The sequence below is a fragment of the Cannabis sativa genome, chromosome 9 (assembly GCF_029168945.1).
Source record: "Cannabis sativa cultivar Pink pepper isolate KNU-18-1 chromosome 9, ASM2916894v1, whole genome shotgun sequence".
NCBI lineage: Eukaryota > Viridiplantae > Streptophyta > Magnoliopsida > Rosales > Cannabaceae > Cannabis > Cannabis sativa.
In genome coordinates this window covers 57,255,535-57,279,426 of record NC_083609.1, presented here as the reverse complement: position 1 = coordinate 57,279,426, position 23,892 = coordinate 57,255,535, and the positions used below count along the sequence as shown (strand labels likewise).

The window sequence follows — 23,892 nt, the reverse complement described above, 5'->3', positions numbered from 1 at the left end:
TGTTGTGAAATTATTTTTCTTCAATTTTATGTAACAACAACAATTAATCACTGATAAAAATTATTATCCACTTCGATATATTTTATACTATATCTAAATAATCAACAAACTATAATTAATTAAAAGATAATTAATAAATTAACTTATACATAAAAATTAACATACTATATATAATTAACACACAAATCACCATCAAATAAAATAAACACTTCAAAAAAAAAAAATTGATCTGTATACAAGAACTATATATTGTGTCATATTAATATTATTTTATGAACGTAACTTTGATTGTATTTTGTACAATTTAAATAATATAAAAATGAAACAAAAACTCAACCCCCCTTATTTTTTTTCTTTCCACCATTTCTCTTCTAGATTGAGCTAATTAATTAACTAACTTAATTAATCCCAATCAAAGGGTGATCAATAGTATAACAATAATAATAATAATAATAATGATGATTTGATATTAATTAATTCAAAAAGATCTTTTAATTTGCTTAAAATCGGTAGTCTCAATGCACTCAAGCCTTCCTCTATGAAGATTCAAAAGCTTCAACAAATCACTAGTCTTCTCCTTCAACTTTTCTCCACATCCCACTTGTAAGAGCAACAAAAGCTTTTGAAAAGCCCCGACTTGAAGAGTTTCGATAATGACACTCTTCTCGTCTTCATAATTAATATCATTCTCATTACTATCCTTCTTAATCATGGTTAATAACTTCCAAAGCATATTAATCGAAAACTCAGTTGCAGAATCAGAAATTCGAAGAATCTTCTTAACCAAAATTGGAATAGTAAGAGAGTGGCCACGTGCAGCCACTCTCCCTACCCTACTTCCACAAAGGCGATCGAGAACTCCCAAAGCCTTTTCACACACACTTCTATCTCCCTCCACAAGCATTTCGATTAGTAACTCAACTAACCCTAATTCAACAAACTTTTCGCCAATTTTCTCATCGAAAGAACCAATCAACATTCGATAAACAATAATCAAGATCGATTTTGTCACTGTAGGACAAATTGGCTCCTTAACAAGCTTAACCAAAGCCTCCAAAACCCCATTTATCTCGATCACCGCTCCAATAGAACGATGATCAGAAGTTGATGAAACAAGTTGTTTCATCAACAAAACAGAGTTTCTTCTTCCCGCCAAGTCACCAGACTCCAAAAATCTCACCATACAATTCAAAGCCGAAGGTGAGTTTATAAAACGACACTTGGATTCGTCGTCTAATGGGAAAACCAATGTTAAACACGACAATATTTCCTCCAAAACGACGTCGTTTGATGAAAAAGCTTCGAAAGCTTTAGATAAGATATTTCCTGTTCCGTTATTAACGAAACACCTCTTATTCCTTTCGCTTTCTTTCGCCGATTTCTTCACTTTACCGATCAAATCCCTAATTCCGTTCGAATCTCGTCTCTCGATCGCCAAACTCATCTTCGTCAGAATCTCCGACACTTCATGAGAGCTAATCGGAATACGCGGCGTCGGGATTCTCTCAACACCGCGTGACCGATTCTCTACGCACCAATCTTGAATCATTTTCCGAATCGCGTGATTGGGAATGGGTTCGAGATTTTTAAGCTCTTGATTAGTAATTGGACACGTGATATTCCCTGCTTCGATCCAAGTCTCGATGCTCTGGCGATCGTAAGTAATTCCGGTCACTAAAGTCACCGGATCTTTCATCAAATCTAGCGAAATCGGGCACCGAAAATGTCCAGGTACGGTTAATTCCTCCATCTCCATATTACTGTCAATTTGAATCATGTAATTCTCTTTTCCCGGTCGACGGTTACAAGATCTCCGGCGTCTCCATGAAGAGATCATTATTCTGTTTGGTAACTAAGAAAAAATTAAGAAAGAAAAGAAATTTTTTTGCTTAAGCTTTGGTTATTTCCTTTATGGGTTTCTTTGCTTTGAGTTGAATTGAATGAATAATGAGAAGTATTTGGGTTTGGATTAATTGTTTGTATTATATATATATACACATATATATAGGACACGGGTTTAGACTTTGAAAATAAATAAAAAGAAAAAATAGGCTTTTTTTATTTTTATAAATTAAAAAAAATGGTAGAAAGAAGAGAACAACAGGGTGTGATGAGTTTTGAATATTTGACCGTTGAAAAAGTTTGAAAGGGTAAGGGCTGCACCGCTGGGAGGGACTTTAATTAAGTTTAAGGTGTTTGATTAATTACAGAATGGAATGGATCAAACCTCAAATTTGACCTTAAACTGGTCAACGCAAGTCGGTGGACTGACTGACTTACTCTGTCTCTCACTCTTAAAAACGACACCGTTTTGGTTTCAGTACGAAATGTGGGACCGGTTTGGGCTTATTAGACCTAATTAACAAAACCTTAGCCGCGTACCAAACGCGGTGTTATTGTTGTTACATATTGGTATGAATTAAATTAATATCTACCTTTTATTTTATTTTAAAGTAGTTAAGTTTGATGAAATGAAAATTTTAATGAACGCGTCTTGACTCTTGAACTATTTTTTTTTTTTTGGGTTATAATTGTAAAAGGGATTTTTATTTTTTCTTTTTATAAGAATAAAAATGGTTAGAATCATGTGAAATTAATGTTTGAAATATTCTTACACGCAAGAAATAAGATGTTTTTGGTTTTTTATTACGTATGAATTTGGGGTTTGAGTCTTTCTTTTTTGTTTGGTTTTTAGTCAAGTATATATTATGATCGTAACCATTGGGGTTATATGGATTTTTAAGTATGTGTCTCACTATTTTTTTTTACGTAAGAACATTTGAATTGAAGTAATTCCAATGTTTACATTAATTTCTTGTTCTCTATATTTTTGGTTGCATTTGATTTTAAGGCATTGAATTGACCAATTCTTTCTATCTAATAATGATGATTTTGATTGAGTTAATAAGCTAAAGACTAGGCATGAAATACTCTCATCATCATGTTTGGCTCCTTTTAATAATATATTTGAAAAAGTAATATTATTACATAAAATTTGGTAAATTTTGAAAATCCAGTTGTACACTAAGTCATTAAATGTGTGTACATATAGACATTTTTGATTGATTGTTGAATGAAGAAATATAATTGAGTAATGATATATGCACATAAGTAATTTTAAACAACCATCCTTATTTAGAATAAGTTTTACCTATTAAAAGCGATTTATTTAAATAAACCCATAAATATGAATTATTGTGTATGTTATTAGAATTTGACTAAAATGCAAACAAAAGAAGCTCATGAACTACCTACCACATACTTCTTTACAAGTAATATATATCACAATAAGGACTATAGTGATAACAAGAAATAAAATACAATTTGTAAGAACTATTATTGTCCAAATTGTGATTGATTGGGAAAACTGTATATTAGGTAGTATTATCTGAGTTGTTAGTATGTTAGTGTCTGTCATGTGTCATGTTGTTATTATGTTTAGTTTTGCTTTAAAAGTTGTTGAGAATTTGTATACAAATACTCTTGTATTAAGTAAATAAATGAACCCTTTTTCAGTAAAAGAAAATTGTCGTTGTAGTCTATTTTTCTTGTATTGTGTTCTTGTTTCTTGGTTAAAAAGAGTTTTTGAACAACAAATAAATTTGTTGATGAGTAAATAGCGAGTTCAAATTTAGCTTTGAAAGGAGTTCGAAACTTTTAATGAATAAGATTGTTCAACCATAGCTCAAGTGATCATGAAATTAAATATTAAATTATGCAGTGTAATATCTATATAAATGCTTTAATAAAAAAATTAAAAAAAATTGTTTAGAATAATATATAAACGCTTAAATAAAAAAAAAAAACATCACTTGTGATTAAAATTCTCATTTCTATGAACAATTTTTCCGCATCATGAATAATTTGAATTAACTCATATTTGTATTACTTAGTTTGTGTTCTAAGTAAGTCTTAGGTTTTATAATACTAGAAGTGAATTTTCTAGAGATTGATTTTCGAATTGCATGTAACATTTTGTAAAATCATTATCTTGAAATGTTTGAATATTCGAGTAGCAAAGTTATAAAATCAAACAAGCTCAAGAAATATACTAAGACAAGAATTGAACTTTAAATAATTAGCCAAAAGAGAATCAGACACAGGCAATGCAATGAAACACCCAAAATTGACAGGAAAACCAAAGATCTTAATTATGAGTTGTAACAAGCTCATATTCAAAATATCAAAATAAAGAGTACTTAAGAGATTATTAGCATATGAAAACTGAGTGAAAAGAGATCAAGATAACAACATGAGAAAAGAAAATACATATTCAATGCCTACTATACATTACAAGTGTACTACTTCAACAAATGAGTAACCAAAAACTGCATTAAAACTTTTCACTAAGAAGTATAAACTCATTATTTTCATTAAAACAAAACACTTTTTTATAAAAAAAGTAACGAGATGGTAATCTATCAGTAACCAAAATGTTATTTTTGAAAATCCAGAAAAACTCTTGTTTCTTGTATGATTGTGTTTTCAGTTTTCAGTTTTTAAAAGTGAGAATAAAAAACAGTTTTTGTCATTTTAAAAATTTAATGGTGTTTGGCACAAATTTTTAAAAACTGTTTTAAGATTTTTTCTTACGAAAAAAATCAATATTGTAGCACCATACCATGACATTAATCCATCCGGGTCTAGGTTCGGATATGGTTTCAGGTCTAAGATCCAAGTATGTGAGCAAAATATAAAATATAATATGTTAGACAAAAAAAAAAAAAAATTGTGTTTGAAAATTGAAAACAGCATTTTAATGTTTTCTATTTTCTAGTTTTTTAAAACTCAATTTCAAAAAACAGTTTTTAAAAATTTTTGTCAAATGACTCCTAATAGTTTTTAAAAACTGTTTTCAGTTTTAAAAAACACAAAACAGTTTTTAAATTGTAAAGCCAAACAACCTTATTTGAGATTCATCCAAAAAAAAAAACTAGTCCAAAAAATTAAAAGAATAGAAAAACAGGTTTGATATTTCTGTTTTGTTATTGCATTGATTAATTGATATTTAGGATTACACTAGGTAACATATCCGCGCTTCGCGCGGTTTTGTATTAGAGTTAATATAATTTTAGACCATATATCTTGTAAAATAAAACATAATGATATTTTGAGTCTGATTTTAGACAAACGCTTTCAATCTTAATTCTAAAATTTATCTTTAACAATTTTAGTCTAATTTCTAATATAATTCTAACACTAAAATAGTTTGATAAATATCAAGCTCATGATATCATTTTGTTTTATTTTGTGAAACATAAGGTGTTAATGATAATTATCTTTTGTAATATATTTTTAACTATGTTTAGTTTTTTTTTTAATTTATATTAAAAGTAATTAATTTCGAATACAATAGATTATTTTTTTACTAATATTATTTGTAAATATGTATAAAAATTTTACAAATTTGTAAAATTTACAAATATTTATAAGTAATTTTTTATGATGTCAAATTACTTTAAAATATGTCTTTATAGATATAATATAACTTCTATAGAATTAATCTCAATTTTGCTATAAACAATTTTGGCCCAAAATTGGGACGATTATAAATAGAAATAATATTTAAATTAAAATTAGTTGTTAAGATTTAAAATACCATGTTAAGAAAGTATACAAATTTTTAGTAATAATTAGAATAATTATATGTGCACATAAAATATGCACCAACCTACTACATCTAACTATTTTCACCTTATTAGGTGTAATGTCAATTCAGTATTAAACTAATTTATGTAAAGGATTTATTATTCTGAATTCACGTGTTACTGAACATGATTATCTTCATATGTAAAATATATGATAAATTAAACTTATAAAAATATATAATGCAAAAATTAAACATACATATACACTAATTAAAATATATATTGAAAATTATTTTAAAAAATATATATTGAATGTAATTATAAGATAAAAAAGAAAATTATAAAAATTATAAATAATTAAGAAAAATGATCAAATACATAGAAATAGTACTAATTATTGGATATTTATATAAATTTGACCAATTCAGAAAAAATCATGTACATAACTATTTTCAAAAGAAAAAAAATAACTCATTGAGCAACATTGAGGTATAGATTCAATCGCCCACACAAATAAAAAGAGACAATTTTTGGACATATTAAAGTAAATAAAAAATATGTTATTTATAGCCTATAATATAACCACTATGTATAGTTTGAAATCCATGTGGGACTTTACCAAAATAAAACTATTAATAAGCCATATGATTCAACATGCACAAAACTATTAAAAAAACACAAATTTACTAAAATCTTAATAAAATAAATAAATAGCTAAAAAGTGATTATAGGATGCCACTTCATCTCGTTTGTGTTTTCCTATATAGATCAACGTTTTCAATCTTAATTCTAAAATGTATCTTTAACAATTTTGATCTGATTTTTAATATAATTCTAACACTAAAATAGTTCGATGAATATCAAGTTCATGATATCATTCTGTTTTATTTTGTAAAACATAAGGTGTTAATAATAATTACTTTTTACAATAAGGAAACATTACATTTTTAGTCATGTTTAGTTTTTTTTTTTAATTTATATTAAAAATAATTAATTTCAAATATAATAGATTGTGTTTATTAATATTATTTGTAAACATGTATAAGAATTTACAAATTTGTAAAAATTTACAAATATGTATAAGTTATTTTTTTATGATGTCAAATTACTTAAAAATGTGTTTGTAGATATAATAAAACTTCTATAAAATTAATCTCAATTTTGCTATAAATAATTTTGGTCCAAACTTAGGACGATTATAAATAAAAATGATATTTAAATTGTAATTAGTTATCAAAAGTTTAAATACGTGTTAAGAAAATATATGTTTTTTTAGTAATAATTAGAATAATTATATGTGCACACAAAACATGTACCAACCTACTATATCTTCATGCTATTAAGTGTAATGTCGATTCAGTGTTAAACTAATTTATGTAAAAAATTTATTTTTATTGAATTTGTTCATGTGTTACTGAACATGATTATTTTTAAATGTAAAATATATGACAAATTAAATTTATATAAAAATATATAATGCAAAAATTAAACAAACATATACATTAATTAAAATATATATTAAAAGTTGCTTTAAAAAATATATATATTGAAAGTAATTATAAGATAAAAAAGTAAATTTTAAAAATTATAAATAATTAAGAAAAATATTCAAATGCAAAATACTAATTATTGAATATTTATATAAATTTGACCAATTAAAAAAATATATATAACTCATTCAAAAAAAAACTCATTGGACAAGATTGAGGTATTAATTCAGTCACCCATACAAATAAAAAGAAAAACAATTTTTGGACATATTAAAGTAAATGAAGAATATGTTATTTATAACCTATAGTATAACCACTATATATAGTTTGTAATCCATGTGGGACTTTACCAAAACAAAATTATTAAGAAGTCATATGATTCAACATGCACAAAATTAAGAAAACACAAATTTACTAAAATCCTAATAAAATAGATAAATAGCCAAAAAATAATTATAGAATGCCACTTCATCTCATTTGTGCTTTCCTTTATATTAATATAACCACTATATATAGTTTGTAATCCATGTGGGACTGAACATGATTATTTTTAAATGTAAAATATATGACAAATTAAATTTATATAAAAATATATAATGCAAAAATTAAACAAACATATACATTAATTTAAATATATATTAAAAGTTGCTTTAAAAAATATATATATTGAAAGTAATTATAAGATTAAAAAGTAAAATTTAAAAATTATAAATAATTAAGAAAAATATTCAAATGCAAAATACTAATTATTGAATATTTATATAAATTTGACCAATTAAAAAAATATATATAACTCATTCAAAAAGAACTCATTGGGCAAGATTGAGGTATTAATTCAATCACCCATACAAATAAAAAGAAAAACAATTTTTGGACATATTAAAGTAAGTGAAGAATATGTTATTTATAACCTATAGTATAACCACTATATATAGTTTGTAATCCATGTGGGACTTTACCAAAACAAAATTATTAAGAAGTCATATGATTCAACATGCACAAAATTAAGAAAACACAAATTTACTAAAATCCTAATAAAATAGATAAATAGCCAAAAAATAATTATAGAATGACACTTCATCTCATTTGTGTTTTCCTTTATATTAATATATAGATTATCGGTAGTTTCAGTCTTAATTCATTGGTGCATTATTTGCATATTAGTCCCAATATATGTAGTTCTCTTAAATTTGTCCCTCTTCTAATTTTGTTGTTGTACACCATTGAAGTCAATTTCCTTCATTCACCAAGTTAAGAATTTCCCAATATTTAAATAAATAACATCCTCCATACAAAATGAATAAATGAATAAATATCATCCTAAAACTAGAAAAAACTTTTTGTCCAAAGAAAGGATACAGAGAGAGATTTCCCCAAATAATAGTAACCCCAAAAAAACCCAAGATAACATACCAAAGACCCCTAGAAAGCTCATTATTAGAAAATTAAAAGAAATAATATTGAATAAAGAAGCAAAATATAGAGGAAATAACCCCACAAAAGGAAAATAAAATGGTCAAGAATCACCAAAAAAAATATATAGAAAACACATTTACATATGATGTATGAAAAAAAAAAAAGCACAAATGTGATATGAGAAGTAAAAATTAAAAGTTTATTTGTTGTAAATATTTGATTGAGAGAAAAGAAAAAATAAAATCGGGCTGGGGCTTGGGCAACACGATTCTATTATAATGGGCTTTTTCTTTTCTTTGGTTTGATTGGGCTTGATGAGAATCAATATCCATCAAAATATCACAGTTAGGTAAAAGGAACATTATTATTGATAATTTCATACTAAGCTATATATAAAAAATAAATAAATAAACTTGGTTGACATTACTTACTACATGAATGTGTTAAAATTAAATAATATCTATCAGTGGTGTATGTATGGTTCTCTTTATTTATTTTTAATTTTTTTGAAATAGAAATACTATCATTTATATAAAAATAAATATTAAATAAATGTGGGAGTTAGGTGTAATTTTGAACTATGTATGTCAATATGTCATGTGTAATGTCTACGTTATACAATTACTCATCCCATGTGATGCTACCCGATATATAGTGAATAATTGTACTCACCATTCTAAGTTTAGTATACTATAGTACTATACCATCACTAATAATATTGAACAATATTATTAAATCAATCTAAAATAATTGAAAAATAAATATATATTTTTTTTTCTAAAAAGATAAATAATTTGATCAATTAATAAGTTTTGTCGATTCTGTGTTTAGTCATAGTAATTGGGTAAATAATGTGTATAATATTGTGATTTGATTTATACGTATAAATGTCTATTCTAAAATCACTAAAGAATTAGGAAAAAAAATATATATAATTTTTTTAAGCATATGTGAACTTTAAGCATGCTAAAAAAAAAGCAAGTCTAACATGATTTATGTAGAATTATTGTCCAATTTTCGCAAATGAATTCAAATGATGATTACATTAAAATATAAACAAAATCCAACATGAGTAAATGATAGGTGTAAGAAAAGAAAATGGCTTAATTCTTCCTCCCAAATGATGATTATTTATTTAGTTATTTATTTTAAATAAAAAAGAAGACTTCATTTTGCTATTATACTTTTTCCTACTTTACGTTAATAACAAATAATCATAATAATAATAATTAAAAAACCAAGCTAATAAAACAATAAATGAATAAAGATGGGAACAAAATCCAGAGATGATGATTGGATAGAGAGAGAGAGAGGAACATGACACATGTCAGGGACCAGTGTGAGAGTATAAGGTTAGAGAATATTTCAGACAAAGAAATGAATTTGCAGCTGGCTGCCACTCATTTTCTCATATTTTTATTTTTATTTTTAATGATTATTACATTACATAAAATGATCATATCACATTATCCAAAATTATTATACGAATAATAAAAAATCACTTCATTTTGGGCGTCAATCCACAACTAACTTCTCCAAAATAGTATCTGATTCCTTTCCTTTTTGTTGTCCCATCCAAATCCAAATCAAATAAATCTCACCCCCTTACTAATTACCTTACCTTATTATACCCATTATTACTCCAAACATGCAAGTGTGTATGTACTTTCTAAGATTCTTGTCTTTTAAGTTTATATATTTTGAAGAAAGAATAAAAAGAACAATGGTCTCATATTCTCAACTTTTGGAAAATGAAATTTGGAGTTTTAACAAAATGGAGCTTAATTAAATATTGAGTTACACACAATTTAATTTAAAAATTATTATAAAACATCAATAACTATTTAAAAGAGGACACTTATAAATAATATTCAACTGCGGTACCTAATAATTATATTCTTTGCCAAATAAGATTATTTGTTAAGGGTAATTAAGGAGAAAAAGAAAACTAGCACTTCGATAATATTTCCTACTATTGTTGTTACAATGGTTTGGATCCCTTGATGTGTGTTGTTTTGGCTAAGGGGAAGGTTGTGCGGGCGATTTTTAAGTAGTTCTTGTTTTTCAATCCTTTCATTGGCCAATCAATTGCTTGTAATTGACACTTGAGACTGCAGTGTTTAGGAGTTATTATTTTTTAGTAATAGAAAGCGACTCGAAAATAATTATCAACGCTCTAAAGAGAATTTTTTCAGGTAGTAGTATTAATAATTATATTTGTCATTGTACTAGATTTTCTAATCTGTTTTTGGATTGTAATTTTTCTAATATTTTTAAACTTTGTAATTTTTTATACATAATGTGGTTAAATGAACTTTTATCAAACAATTAACTGGTATAATCAAGTTTACATCTGTACCAGCAAATATAATTTGTAATGATCAAGAGGTCTAATTTTATTTTAACCATATAAAGATTAGCTTTTATAAATTCTTTTTTAGCTTTTAAAATTTAAAAAAAAAACCCTTCTAAAAGTGTTTAAATAAAAAATTTAAAATCATTCTTTAATTTAATTTTTTTTTTCAAAAAAACTAAGTGCATGTTTGGCATCATAACTAAAAAATTGTTTTTTGTTTTTAAAAATAGAAAATTATTTTTAAAAACAATTTCGCTTGTTTGGCCTTGTTTTTTAAAAACAGTTTTCAGAAAACAAAGTTACAAAAAACAAAAATTTTGAAAATAACAAAATGTTGTTTTCTGTTTTAAAAACCAATTCACTTTTGGTCCATATTATTTTTAAAAATCACTAACCAAACGTGACTTGTGTTTTAAAAACTTCAAAAACTATTTTTTGTTCTCATTTCTAAAAGCAATTTTTTAAAACAAAAAACAGAAAACAATCCCAAACATGCTCTAAGATTTGCAACTTTTTCCAAAAGAACTATTCAAAAATTATTTTTTAAATTAAAATAATTTACTCATAAAATTTCTTTTTAATGATATTCAAACATTTTAAAAAATATTTTTTTACTAAAAAATTATCCTCATATACTAATTATCTAAATTATAAAAATAAATCTAGAAGCCTAACCAAATAGAATCTATCTTTATAAAACACTTATTTTCGACCAAAAAAAAAATTGATAATATTTGGAAAATATTTGGGCCATATAATAGTTCATTACACTCCACAAGTCCAGTGTTGTTGCTATGATTATTTTAAGAAGCTGTTGCAAAAAGATAGATTTTGTTCCAAAAGCTTGGGAAAATAGATACACACAGAAGACTTGACTTAATCCTTATCCAAGCTCCACAAGGATTAAGAGTTGAAAAGACACATCTTTGTTTTTACTCATCAATGTCTTTTTCTAACTTCACCACTTCTAAATTACCAGAAAAAACTCACAACTAAATTTACTTCAACTAAGTAATAATAATAGAAAAACAAGCACAAGCCTTGCAAAATGAATAGACAAGTAAGGCCAAAGTTAACAACAACAACACAAAACACAAAGAAAGAAAAAGAAGCTAACTTTGAAGATTTTGGAAGATCCAATCGTTTCTTTCTTCCTAAAGCTTTCACCGTGCATCTTGTGATGCAAAGGAATCTGCAAACCCGGGTGGCCTGTTAGGTATGCTGGTCTGTGTGTTGTCACCACTGGAGAAAAGCGACGAAGATGAGTAGTCGTTGGTGCTGTTTTCCTCGAACGCTTGCCATTTCTTGAGCACTTGTGGTAATGGCATATCGTAGTTGATGCCAAATCCATCGTCGAATTCTTCTTGTTCTGATGGTTTCCAGAGCTCAACGAGAGATGAAAGCACATTCACGGCATGGCCCATATCAGGCCTCTGGTAAGGCTCTCTTGCGGTGCAGTGGATGGCTAGCTCTGCAACGGTTCTAACACTATCAACAATTTCGTCTTGCTGATCTATTGCAGGGTCGATGAGCTTCTGAAACATATCCTTGTTCATATGCATTCTGCGGAACCAAGTGACAAGATGCAGGCTTTCTTCGGGTTGGCTTTCATCGATCGCTCTTCGTCCCGTGATTAGCTCCATTAGGATCACTCCAAAGCTATATACGTCCACCTTTGTAGTAATCTTTCCAGTCACTGTTCATTACATAAAAAGTCACTATCATAAATCACATTCACAAAATTTTGAGACAATTCCTCTTTAAACTCACTAGCAGAAATCATTTTCAAATTTCACTTCTTCATTGATGGGTTGACTTTAGTTTAAGATGTCAACTTCAGAACAGAACAACTTTATTAAAGACAAGAAAATCAAAGGACTTGCTGCTAACAAGTTGGGTGTTCTGTTCTTAAGTTTATGTTAATCTTAAGCTAACATCATGTTAAAAAAATGTAATTTTTAGTTCAAAACCAAAAGCATTTAGAAACACATACCAGCATATTCAGGAGCAAGGTAACCAAAAGTTCCAGCAAGTCTTGTCTCGAATGATGCTTTTCCTTCTGGGGCTAGACGAACAAGTCCAAAGTCTGCAACTTTCGCCCGAAGATCATCTCCAAGAAGAATGTTGGACGGTTTAAGATCTCTGTGAATAAAACTCTGGTGGGCTAAACCATGTAGATACTCAACACCTCTGGCCACATCCAAGGCAATGGTTAGTCTTCTCTTCCAATCGAGCGGTTTCAAATCTTCCTCCTCGCGATTGAAAATGTACCTACTAAGAGTTCCTTGAGGCATGTATTCATAAACAAGAAGCCTCTCATTTCCATCCAAACAATAACCGAGAAGAGCAACCAAATGGCGATGTCGAACCTTAGTAAGAACAGCAATTTCAGACTTAAACTCAGTCAAACCTTTATCAGCCACTACACCAGGGTTCATCCTCTTCACTGCGATCTTTGTCCCGTCGTGTAATTCTCCCTTGTAAACAGTTCCAAATCCACCCTGTCCAAGTCTATTATCTTCACTGAAATTGTTGGTCACATTTCTCAAGACTTGAATTGAAATGATCATACTTCCAGTCTCAACAATATGAACATCATGGCATCCACTGCTCGACGGACTATAGATTTGGCTCCCACTGCCATTAGCCCCGGCGTTTGTAACAGCAATCTTAACAGTGTCATCATCTCCAGAGTGTCGGGGATGTAATACTAATGTGTTCGGGCTTTGTACTCTACCAGAATGCTTAGGCTTTCTAGACACTAAACAAAACGCCACAGCCCCAACAACAGCCAACCCACCAACACCTCCAACTACAGCTCCAACAACCACCCCAGTATTGGATTTCTTACCACCACTTCCCGAACCGCCATTCCCTCCAGACCCATCTGGCGATTCAGATGAACCACCTGGAGTTTTCCCAGAAGGAGGGACACTGCTTTGATCCTTCCCAATATCAGGATTCCCATTAATGCTCAGAATCACATTTTGTTTAAAGCTTGGTACTTTACCAAAAAGTTGATTATTAGACAAATCCAATTGTTCAAGATTGGAAAGAGTAGTCAACTCATTTGGTATAGTACCACCCAAATGATTATCTGACAGTATAAGTTTTTTCAAAGATACAAGCTTAGAAAAGTCTGGTGAAATTGTACCAGTAAGACCCATATTATGAAAATTAACAACAGTAATATTTCCTTCCACACATGTAACCCCTTTCCAATTATGACAAGGATCATTACCAGTCCAACTCTGAGCAAAAATTGCAGGGTAACCAAATGGTTCCAAGATTGAGAGGATAGTATTAACTTGAGGATCACAAGAACCACCAGGAACATCAGTACAGAAACTATTACTCCCAGCTCTCAAATCAACAGTAACCCCACTAGGAAACTTAGGAGTTGGTCCTTGAAGCAAATTATTTGTAAAGTTAACAACTTTAAGGCTCTTATGATTTATCAAAGTCAAAGGAACAATACCTGTAAATTGATTATCTCTCAAACTCAAAGCTGTTAACTGTGTCAAATTAGAAAGGTCTGGTATAGGACCAGTGAAATGATTCCCATGAAGCCAAACATCGTTTAAATTAGCCATGCCTTGTAAAACATCAATAGTTCCATTAAGCTTATTAGTACTCATTTGCCCATTCAACCAAAGTGACTGAATACTCGAACCTGAGAAACTCTTGGGTAATTCTCCTTCAAGATTGTTAAAAGCCAAACGGAGATTAGTCAAGCCAGGAAAAGTGGTTCCACCAAAGAAAGGTGGAATCTTTCCAACGATATTAGCACTGTTGGCAGAGAAATCTCTAAGCAAAGAAGCGTTTTGAATACCCTCTGGAATCGACCATGGTGAAAAGGGTATGTAATCGATGTTTATAGTATCAAGAGAGGTTAAGCCGTTGAAGAAATCTTCGGGAATGGAACTGAAATTGTTGTTATGAGCAAGTAAAATCTGTAACGAACCCAACCCAGAAAAGTTCGGAAACTCACCGGTAAGTTGGTTAGTTTGGACCTCAAAATGCTGTAACTCCGTCAACTGAGAAAGTTCCGGCGGGAGAGTTCCACCCAAGTTCTGATTCCCGAGTTGGATCTTCTGAACTCGACCAGCGTTTGAACAAGAAACCTTTTCCCATTTACAGTAATCAGAGTCACCCCAAGCAAGACTGTTCTTACCTATACTCTTCTTAAGAGCTTCCATGGCTTTTCCGTCGACATTGGACTGAGACTCAACTCCAAAAGAGAAGAACAAAACGACATAAAAAAGACTCAAAACGACAGAATCCCAGAAACCCAGATGGGGTTTTCTCATAATTCTCAACTTTTTCTTTCACTCTTTTCAATCAAAAAAATTTACCCAGAAAAATAAAGGTGAGATTTTTATTTTCTTTTGAAAGGGTTTATGATTATCTTAAGAGTTGGGGTCGGACATTATTGAGTTCTGATCATCACGAAAATGGTGGGAGAGAAAAATTGGAGAAGAAGCGGCGGTGATGGAGGGAAAGAAAGTGAAAGGGTCCCAAAGGCGTGGGTTTCTATGACTATTAAGGACTGTGTTTGGATACAGAGAAAATTGTAGAAATATTATAGTTGGCAGGTTTAGTGGTGGGGAATTCTAAAAAGGAAAGTTACGAAAGAAAATTTAAAAAGAAAGAAAAAAATCAAAAAGAAAATTGGTTTGGCTTTTGGACAAAAAAGTTATGACCATTCGTAGTAGCTATGGTATTGATGATGATACACGTAATTGTTTATTATAGGTATTTAGTATTGGCAATATATATTGCATAGTTCAAATTGGGTATCTTGTATTTATTTATAATTTTTTTCAAAAAATTAAATAATTTATAGTAATTGAAATATTGTTCAATTAACTGTTTTGTGTTTTTATATAAATTTTAATCATATATATAATATTTATTTAATTATTAAAATTTTATTACAAGGTTTAGAGGTTTAGGTTAGCTTAGTAGCTTACATTAATTAGAATTTTTATTCTTGAAATTTAAAAAAGGTTAATTTTCTTTTTAATCTTTAAATTTAAGGAGTTTTGTTTAATTTTATTAATATAGTGATTATTTATGTACTAAATTATACGACCCGAATTTTAATATTTAAAAAATCGTACCTTCTAACTTTGACGTATCAAATCGTATTATTTAAACTTTTAAACTTCTGTTAATAAAATTAGACAAAATTTTTTAAATTTATCAATTTTAATAATTTCGAGAGAATTTATAACGATCTTATTAGTTCTGTGGGTAAAATTTAATACATATTAAAATTCGAGGAATAAAAATCTTAATTAACTATAAAATAGTTACACAACGTATATTTACATTTTATTTTTAATATTGTAAAGTATACAAAAATAAAAAAAATAAAAATTACATGTAATTCATAAATAATTATAACATTTACAATCATAACAAATAATTTCACTAATAAGTTTGAATGAATAAAAAATAAGTAATAGATGTACTAAAATGGTCTTTTTAGAAGATACAGTAGAAATATCTTTTAGTATTTGGTGGGTTTGAAGTTTTTAATAATGTTGGAATTTTGGATAATTGTCTTTTATTATTATTATTATTATTATTATTATTATTATTATTATTAATTTAATTGATTGTATAAAATAAAAAGTTTTGATTTTTAAACATATTTTTTGAGAAAGAGACAAACACAGCTTTATTAGTATAGATCTTTTACCAGTTGAGGATGTTCATATTTCATACTCAAACAGCTCACTCTTTGCTGTATGACCTTATATATATTTTTTATAATTTGATTTATATATAAAAAGGGAAATAGTATATATTATATGCTTAATGGCTCAAAAGATACACTTAGATTGGATCATGGGTCAACATGATACGTAAAATTATTGTGATTTTAATGCCATGTGCACTCTTAATTGTATTATATTATATATAAACAATATATAATTAGATTATCAATCAATCTAAATTATCAATATATAAATATATGAGTATTATGTCCAATTACGTGTCATAATAATAATATTGATAAAGATCACATGGGTAGTGGTGTGGATTGGAAAATTGCAAATTTTGAGTGAAAATGAGTTTATTGGAATTTTGATTTTAACCAAATTATTAACCTAAAACTTGCAAAGGTTAAGACTTGAGAGCACGGCCGGCCCTGGCTTTTAGTGGGCCATAAAAAAAAAAAAATTATTTTGGACCCTTATTTAGAAAAAAATATGGTATTTTTCAAAATTAGTAAAAAAAATGGTATAATTTTAAAAGGTAAATATTTTTTTTTTGGCCCCTGGGATAAGTGGGCCCTAGACACAGGCCTAGTTCGCCTATGCCCAGGGCCGGGCCTGCTTGAGAGATGACTAAGTAAGACAATTAAATATTAATATATTACTCGTTAATATTATTTTAGACAATGTGTTTTATAAAAATTACTATTTTTATTTTGTTAAATGATAAAATATATTCTATATTTTTTAAAATAATATAAATATGACTCTCACCTTAATTTTTTTTATATTTTGTCTTCTAATATAACTAATTTGAAAAATAATTTCTAACATGAGTAGATAAAAAAAAATATAATCAGTTTTGTCATAAAAAAATCTATATTAAATTATTATTAAGTTTTATTTTAATAGAAGAATAATTCAAAGTACCATTTAATACTATTTAAAAAATACATAAAATAGAAAATTCAATTAATAATTTTTGCAAAATATAATGTCTAAAATAATATTTACCTTTTTTAATTTGGAAAGATATATATTGATGAGAAAATAATATTGATCTATTAAACTTATCTAAAATAATTGAATTAAATTATTTAATGATTTTCTAAAACAAAATTGTTCAGTTTTTTTTTTTTTAATTCTTTTTGATGAAAAACTATTTAATGTTTTGTTACTTAGAAAATATTAATGATCAAATCAGGTATATAAAAAGAAAAGGTAAGTATGTAATAATCTAGATTCACTTAAATTTATTCCAAGATTTTTTAAGTGTCTGATTTTATTGCAAAATTTGGTAAAAAAAAAATAATCCTGTCTAAATTTTTTTTTAAACAAAAGAAATCTAATTTGAAGGGAAAAAAGAAAGTATTTTCTTGAAAAGGAAATATTGAGCAGATTCGTTCTGTAATTTAATTATAAAATATTCATTAAATACATAGTATTTTCTTTTTGTCAAAATAAATAAATAAATAAAAAGACAGTATTTGTTGGTTGACAAACATGCCCTTACCTGTCCTAATAAATTTTACAATAAATGCACAAAATTCTTCCTTAAGTTTCCACGTGTATTTACTTAATTATTTATTTATATTTCATTTTCACCGTCTAAAAAAAAAAAAATAATAAATAAAAAAGGTTTGATTGACAAATAAAAAATAAATAATTTAAAATAAAAAGTTTCAACATGTCAACTTTTTATTGGTTAGAATTGTACGATTCTTCTCAACTAATTCACTAATTCTCATATGTAAACTATAAATATTAAAAAGTGATTGACCTACGTTTTTTGTTTCATTATTATTAATATTAATATTAATCCTCTCAAGTCTCAATCTAATTAAGATTAGCAATAAAATATTTGAATTTTTTTTTTTTTTTGAGATAATTTGAATTTTATTTTTAACACGCTAAATTATAAAAAATTTCTAAAAACTTACAAATAGTTTTAAATAATTACAATTTGTATAATTATAGAAAAAAAAATTTAAATTATCTAAAAAATTCTAATAAATATCAAACTAAATGAGTATACTTGGAACACATCTCTAATTTCCATTAAAATACTATTTTAATCTTCATTTATAACGTATATTTTTTTTTGAATGATTTATAGCACATATTTAGTCATAGGAATATTCATAAATCGATCTAATTCAATAATAACCGACTAATCTAATTATAACTGACAACCAAGCAAGAAAATACTCATGCAGTAGCTTCGTAATCTCAACGGCCCAAAATGAATTAGTGGAACTCTAGCTGCAAAAAAAAAAAAAAAGATGAGGAGTAGGCCAATTGTATAATCATAGATTAAATCACTTTTAACATACTCTTGTATGTAGCATAAAATGTGATATATTTTACATAGATAAAATAATTAAAATAAAAAATATATAAAATTTTATTAGAATAAAAATAAAAATATATGAAAACAAAATTAAAAAAAATTATCAAACTTTAACACAAAAGAATATAAAAATATAAATAAAATTACTCTTAATATAATCAGCTATTCATATTTAATTTATTTGTTTCAAAAAAAAACATTAGGGCTCTTATATAAATTTTTATAGTGTAATTAAATATAATAATCTTACTTAAATATAGCCGACCATGATGATTCAAATTTACACATAACAAATTTTATATGTATATTCAATTAATAAAAAATTAAAAGTAATGTTAGTATTAATTTAAATATTTAAATTTAATCATGAAAAAAACAGAGAGTTAAGATTTGTTTTGGCTTCCTATTTACTTTCCTTTTATGAAACAAACAACAGTTTCTGACAATATCATTAATTAGTGTCTGACACAATTTTGGACTTATTATTCTTAATTTTATCTCTATCTATCTTTAATTAATTATTTTATGTATAAATAACAGTAATTTATATATATTTCACAGCTACATCACAAGAATGTCATTTGTGTACTAATTAAAATGATTATATATATTTTATTAGAAAATGATAATAAAATTGAGTGAGTCATTCCAAAAAAATTGTATAAAAATAATTTTAAATGTAAAAAATAATTCATAAAATTAGGAATATTAATTCTGGAATTGACTTGTAAATAGTCCACAAAATCCCCAGAAATTAAGCCGAAGCATGTTCTCCTTGAGTGTTTCAGTCAAAATTTTGACTTTTAGAGTAATTAATTAACATCTAAGTACAATTAAATTAAAAATACCTATTACAAGCTTCTCAAAGAGATCACAATCATATATATATATAAATATTCTTTACAAAATAAAATTATTATTAATAACAAATATATTAGTTAGTTATTATTATTTTGTTGAATAATTAGAACGTACCACCTGTCTCTCTTTAATCCAATAATTATAAAACATTCTTATAAGTTAATTACTAGTTGTTCCAGACATGATCTGAAACTAGAATTAGACAATTTAAATTGTAAATAAATCAATTATTTTATTGTGATTTAGAAGTTGTAGGCTATATATAATTTTTTTAAAAAAAAGAATAATAAAAACAAAGACAAATAAATTGATTTTGTTGAAAGTCAAATTATGAAAATGTTCGTTAATTAATTGATTCCTAATTAGCACTAATTAATATATCTATATATATTACAGCAGTATGACTAATAATAAGATTTTTTTTATAAGGTAACAAATGATAATAAATTAATATTTTTGAAATAAATAAATGAATATATATATTGTCCAATATCGTACATTTTAATTTTATTTTTTTCTTACTAGAAATCTTAATTATCTCGTTTCCCACCCTCCCTATATTTATTTTTTCCTTAAAAAAATATTCTTACCATTTATAAACGAATAATATAACTTTTTCTATAGTCATTTTCCTTACATATATCATATGTAAATGGAAAGAGAAAAAGAGATAATAATATAATTTTTTTAAAAGAATAATAATTTATTCTCTTTACTCTTTTATAGTTATTAAGAAAAATATATTTATTTATTATATGTATATATATTTCAAAAAAAAAAAAAAACAAGAAGATAATTTTTTTCATTTAATCATTATATGGCAATGAAGGGATATAGGCTTTGGCAAAGGGCCTTTAGAATTACATTATTACCAATTTTTTGTTGTTGCAATTTAATCCATTTAATTATACACTTTAAATACCTACCTACACTCAAAATTTTATTTAATTTGCCATATATTTTGTGCTTGTTTCTTCCCAATATATATGTACCCATTATAATTTATGTATTTCTGCCAAAAAAAATAATATGTATGTGCATGATATTAAGACTATTAATAATGGTGTACGTTTTCGTAGTACTCTTTCTTAATTGAATTAAGTTGAAGAAAATTTTGTTTAATATGAGTTTATATCAATAAATGGATCCGTAATTTCACTACAAAAAACTGTCATTTTTAGTGATAACTATTTAGTCACAACATATTTTTTTTTTTTGTGACTAAATGTGACTTTTAGTCACAACAAAATGTTACTTGTGACTAAAGCATAATATTTAGATACAAGTTGTTACTAATTTAGTTTGAGTCACAACAAGTATTGTTACTAAAACTACATTTAGTCACAACAAATTGTAATTTTTGTGACTAATACTTTTAGCCACTGAACTTTTATTCACAACATAAGAATGATGATTTATAATTAGTCACAACATTTTTACTTTTAGTCACAAATTTTATTGTGACTAAAAGTAAGATTTTTTGTAGTGTTTATTCAAAAATAATAATAAAAAATAAATAAATGGACCCGTGATTATAATTCATTTATTCATAAATGAAAATATAATAAATTTGAGTAGTTCTGTATAAATTTATAAATATATATAAGCACTCTTTAATAATATATTTTTCTTTTGGTAAGGCTCCTTAATGATGTTTGAATTAATTAATTGTAATTTTTTTTCTCACATACTCCTATTCATTATTAATTTAGTAAAAGGAAAAAACAAGGTCATCACTCTTCACACACTAATTAACAAGTAACAACTAAATATCTTCTTACACTAATAAATTACTAAACTAAAGAGCAATTAATACACATTATCCAATATAAAACTAATATAGATAATATTTCTGCTTTCTTCTATTAACTTTTCAGAAAATTGTTGCTAAGAAAGTTACTATATTTAATTTTTATTAAAAAAATTAAAATTAAAAACTAAAATTTATTAGTTACCCAACTAATAATAGAAATATTTTTAGATTTAACTTCAAAAGTCAGAAAAATAACTTATAAAACCCAACTAACGGGGGCCATAACCAATTGATTATTATTTTCTATTTTTCTCTAATATTAGTAGTGTATCAACCCCCTTAATGATGTTTAAATTAAATTACAATTAGTTTTTCTTTTTATATACCTTTTTAGTTTTTATTTGTAGTATAAAATTCGTAACCAAAAAGAAAAACTTACATTTTTTTATACATCTCTATAATTTAGTTTTAATAAATAAATGAAAAATATATAATTGTAAAATGATCAATAGATATAGTTATATATGAAGGAGAAAATATGTGAGTCATGACTGAGTTCTTCCATTAATTAATTCATTAATTCTTCGTGCTTGAGAGCTATATATACATGTATATACACATAAATATAAATATAGTAATAAATGGAAATTAAATGATGGTGACTTATAATAACCCAAGTTGAGGCAATTTAAGCTTGTGAGATTATTAAATGCCCACTACACCTTTGAGCAACTCCACTCCATTGGGGTAATATATTTTGTTACTTACTTGACCCTACCAACTTCTTTTAATCAAAATTAGGCAATTTTGCCCAATATAAGTACAAACAACTTTTGGGTAACTTTAATTATTGGAGTAGTTGCTCAAACTTTCACCAAATTTTACCGAAGCTATTGTTGTGAAACACAACTCGGCAAGAACAATAATTCAACCAATAAACAATGAGACGAAAAACAAAACAATGGACTATGTTAACCATAGTTAGAGTTAGTTAATGAGTTAGTTAATACTATTGTTTTACTATGGTAACAATTTGTTTTGGCTGTTTTCTTTTGCTCTGTTTTTCCGTTTTTACCTTGTAACAAACTTTGGCTCTCTCTATAAATAACATATCTCTTTCAAGGTTTGCTTAATTTTTGCAAGTTTTGTGATTTCTTTCTGTGATTGAGTCCTGTTAGATTGCATAAATGAGCTCACATTCTACATAGTATCAGGAAGCTTTTGACCAACGTCGATTATGGATCCTTGCCACCCCGAACCCACTGCTCAGCCCTCTGCTGCTCTGATTCCAGCTTCTTCACCAACTCATCAATGGAATCCATTCTAGAATTCTCTGAATTCCTCTCTCACCGTTCGACTCGATCGAACCAACTTTCTTGCGTGGAAATCGCAAGTCAATATCCCTACCGTCATCGGTCACGGCCTCGATGACATTCTTCTTACCGGAGTTGCTCCAGTTCGCACTCTTGTTAATGGCAACATCAACCCAAAATGCACTACATGGAAAAGAAAAGATAAATTGTTACTTAGGTGGCTCTGATCTTCCATGTCTGAAACGATTCTTGGATCGTTAGCTCAATACAACTCATCCTATGATGCTTGGCGTGCTCTGGAACAGAGATTTTCCAGTCAATCCAAGGCCAGATTGCTTCAAATAAAGTCTCAACTCTCCACAATTCAGAAAGGTAATCTTTTTATTACTGATTACTATGATAAAGTGAAACTTCTTGCCGATTCTTTATCCACTTCTAGTCATCCTCTTGATGACAGTGACTTGATTATGCATATGTTAAATGGTTTGGGACCTGAATATGATCCCATTGTGGTTCATGTCACAAGTCTTGTGGATAATTTCTCTTTAGAATCAATTCAATCTATGTTACTAACCCATGAGAGAAGGCTGGAAAGACATTACACCTTGAATGATTCGTTATCTGAAATGATGGCCAATCTCACTGTCCATAACTCTCGTTCAATTCTGGCCATGGATATCGTCCCTATGCTGCTCAAGGTCGTGGCAATTCTGCATATAATCGATCTCAAGGACGATCTTATGGTCGTGGCAACCCTTCTATTCCACACCTCATGTGTCAAGTTTGTCACAAATCTAGACATACAACAGCAATATGTCATTACAGATTTGACAAAGGCTTTGTGACACCCAAGATCAATGAGTCACGTGCCTATCTTGCTGAAATTGATGATCAAGAAGATCCTCAAGCTTATTCCAGCTCTGCCATTCAAGAATTTGCAGGTGACCCCGATTGGTATGCTGACACAGGAGCAAAGAACCATATTGCTCAAGACATTGAATATCTTGAATCTGAAACCCCATACTCAGGATCAAACACC

General features: G+C 27.3%; 2 protein-coding genes across 2 annotated transcripts; both read right to left on the bottom strand.

Annotated features, from left to right (window-relative positions):
• Nucleotides 1–234: 234 nt before the first annotated feature.
• LOC115721816 (U-box domain-containing protein 21) lies at nucleotides 235–3,623 on the bottom strand. Its single transcript, XM_030650896.2, has one exon. It carries the CDS (start codon nucleotides 1,835–1,837, stop codon nucleotides 479–481), a length of 1,359 nt encoding a protein of 452 aa, XP_030506756.2. The 5' UTR covers nucleotides 1,838–3,623; the 3' UTR covers nucleotides 235–478.
• An 8,028-nt stretch (nucleotides 3,624–11,651) lies between these two features.
• LOC115721805 (receptor protein kinase TMK1) lies at nucleotides 11,652–15,585 on the bottom strand. The gene is made up of 2 exons (XM_030650884.2): nucleotides 12,844–15,585; nucleotides 11,652–12,546 (listed from the first exon to the last, which is right to left on the bottom strand). Exons 1-2 carry the CDS (start codon nucleotides 15,158–15,160, stop codon nucleotides 12,014–12,016), a joined length of 2,850 nt encoding a protein of 949 aa, XP_030506744.2. The 5' UTR covers nucleotides 15,161–15,585; the 3' UTR covers nucleotides 11,652–12,013.
• Nucleotides 15,586–23,892: the final 8,307 nt, after the last annotated feature.

What these genes read in the sequence shown, in the direction of transcription:
- LOC115721805 (XM_030650884.2), bottom strand. Translation starts at nt 15,160, where the DNA reads ATGAGAAAACCCCATCTGGGTTTCTGGGATTCTGTCGTTTTGAGTCTT. An exon ending in CCTTGCTCCTGAATATGCTG is followed by an intron (nt 12,547 to 12,843) that starts GTATGTGTTTCT and finishes TGTAATGAACAG; the next exon opens with TGACTGGAAAGATTACTACA.
- LOC115721816 (XM_030650896.2), bottom strand. Translation starts at nt 1,837, where the DNA reads ATGATCTCTTCATGGAGACGCCGGAGATCTTGTAACCGTCGACCGGGA.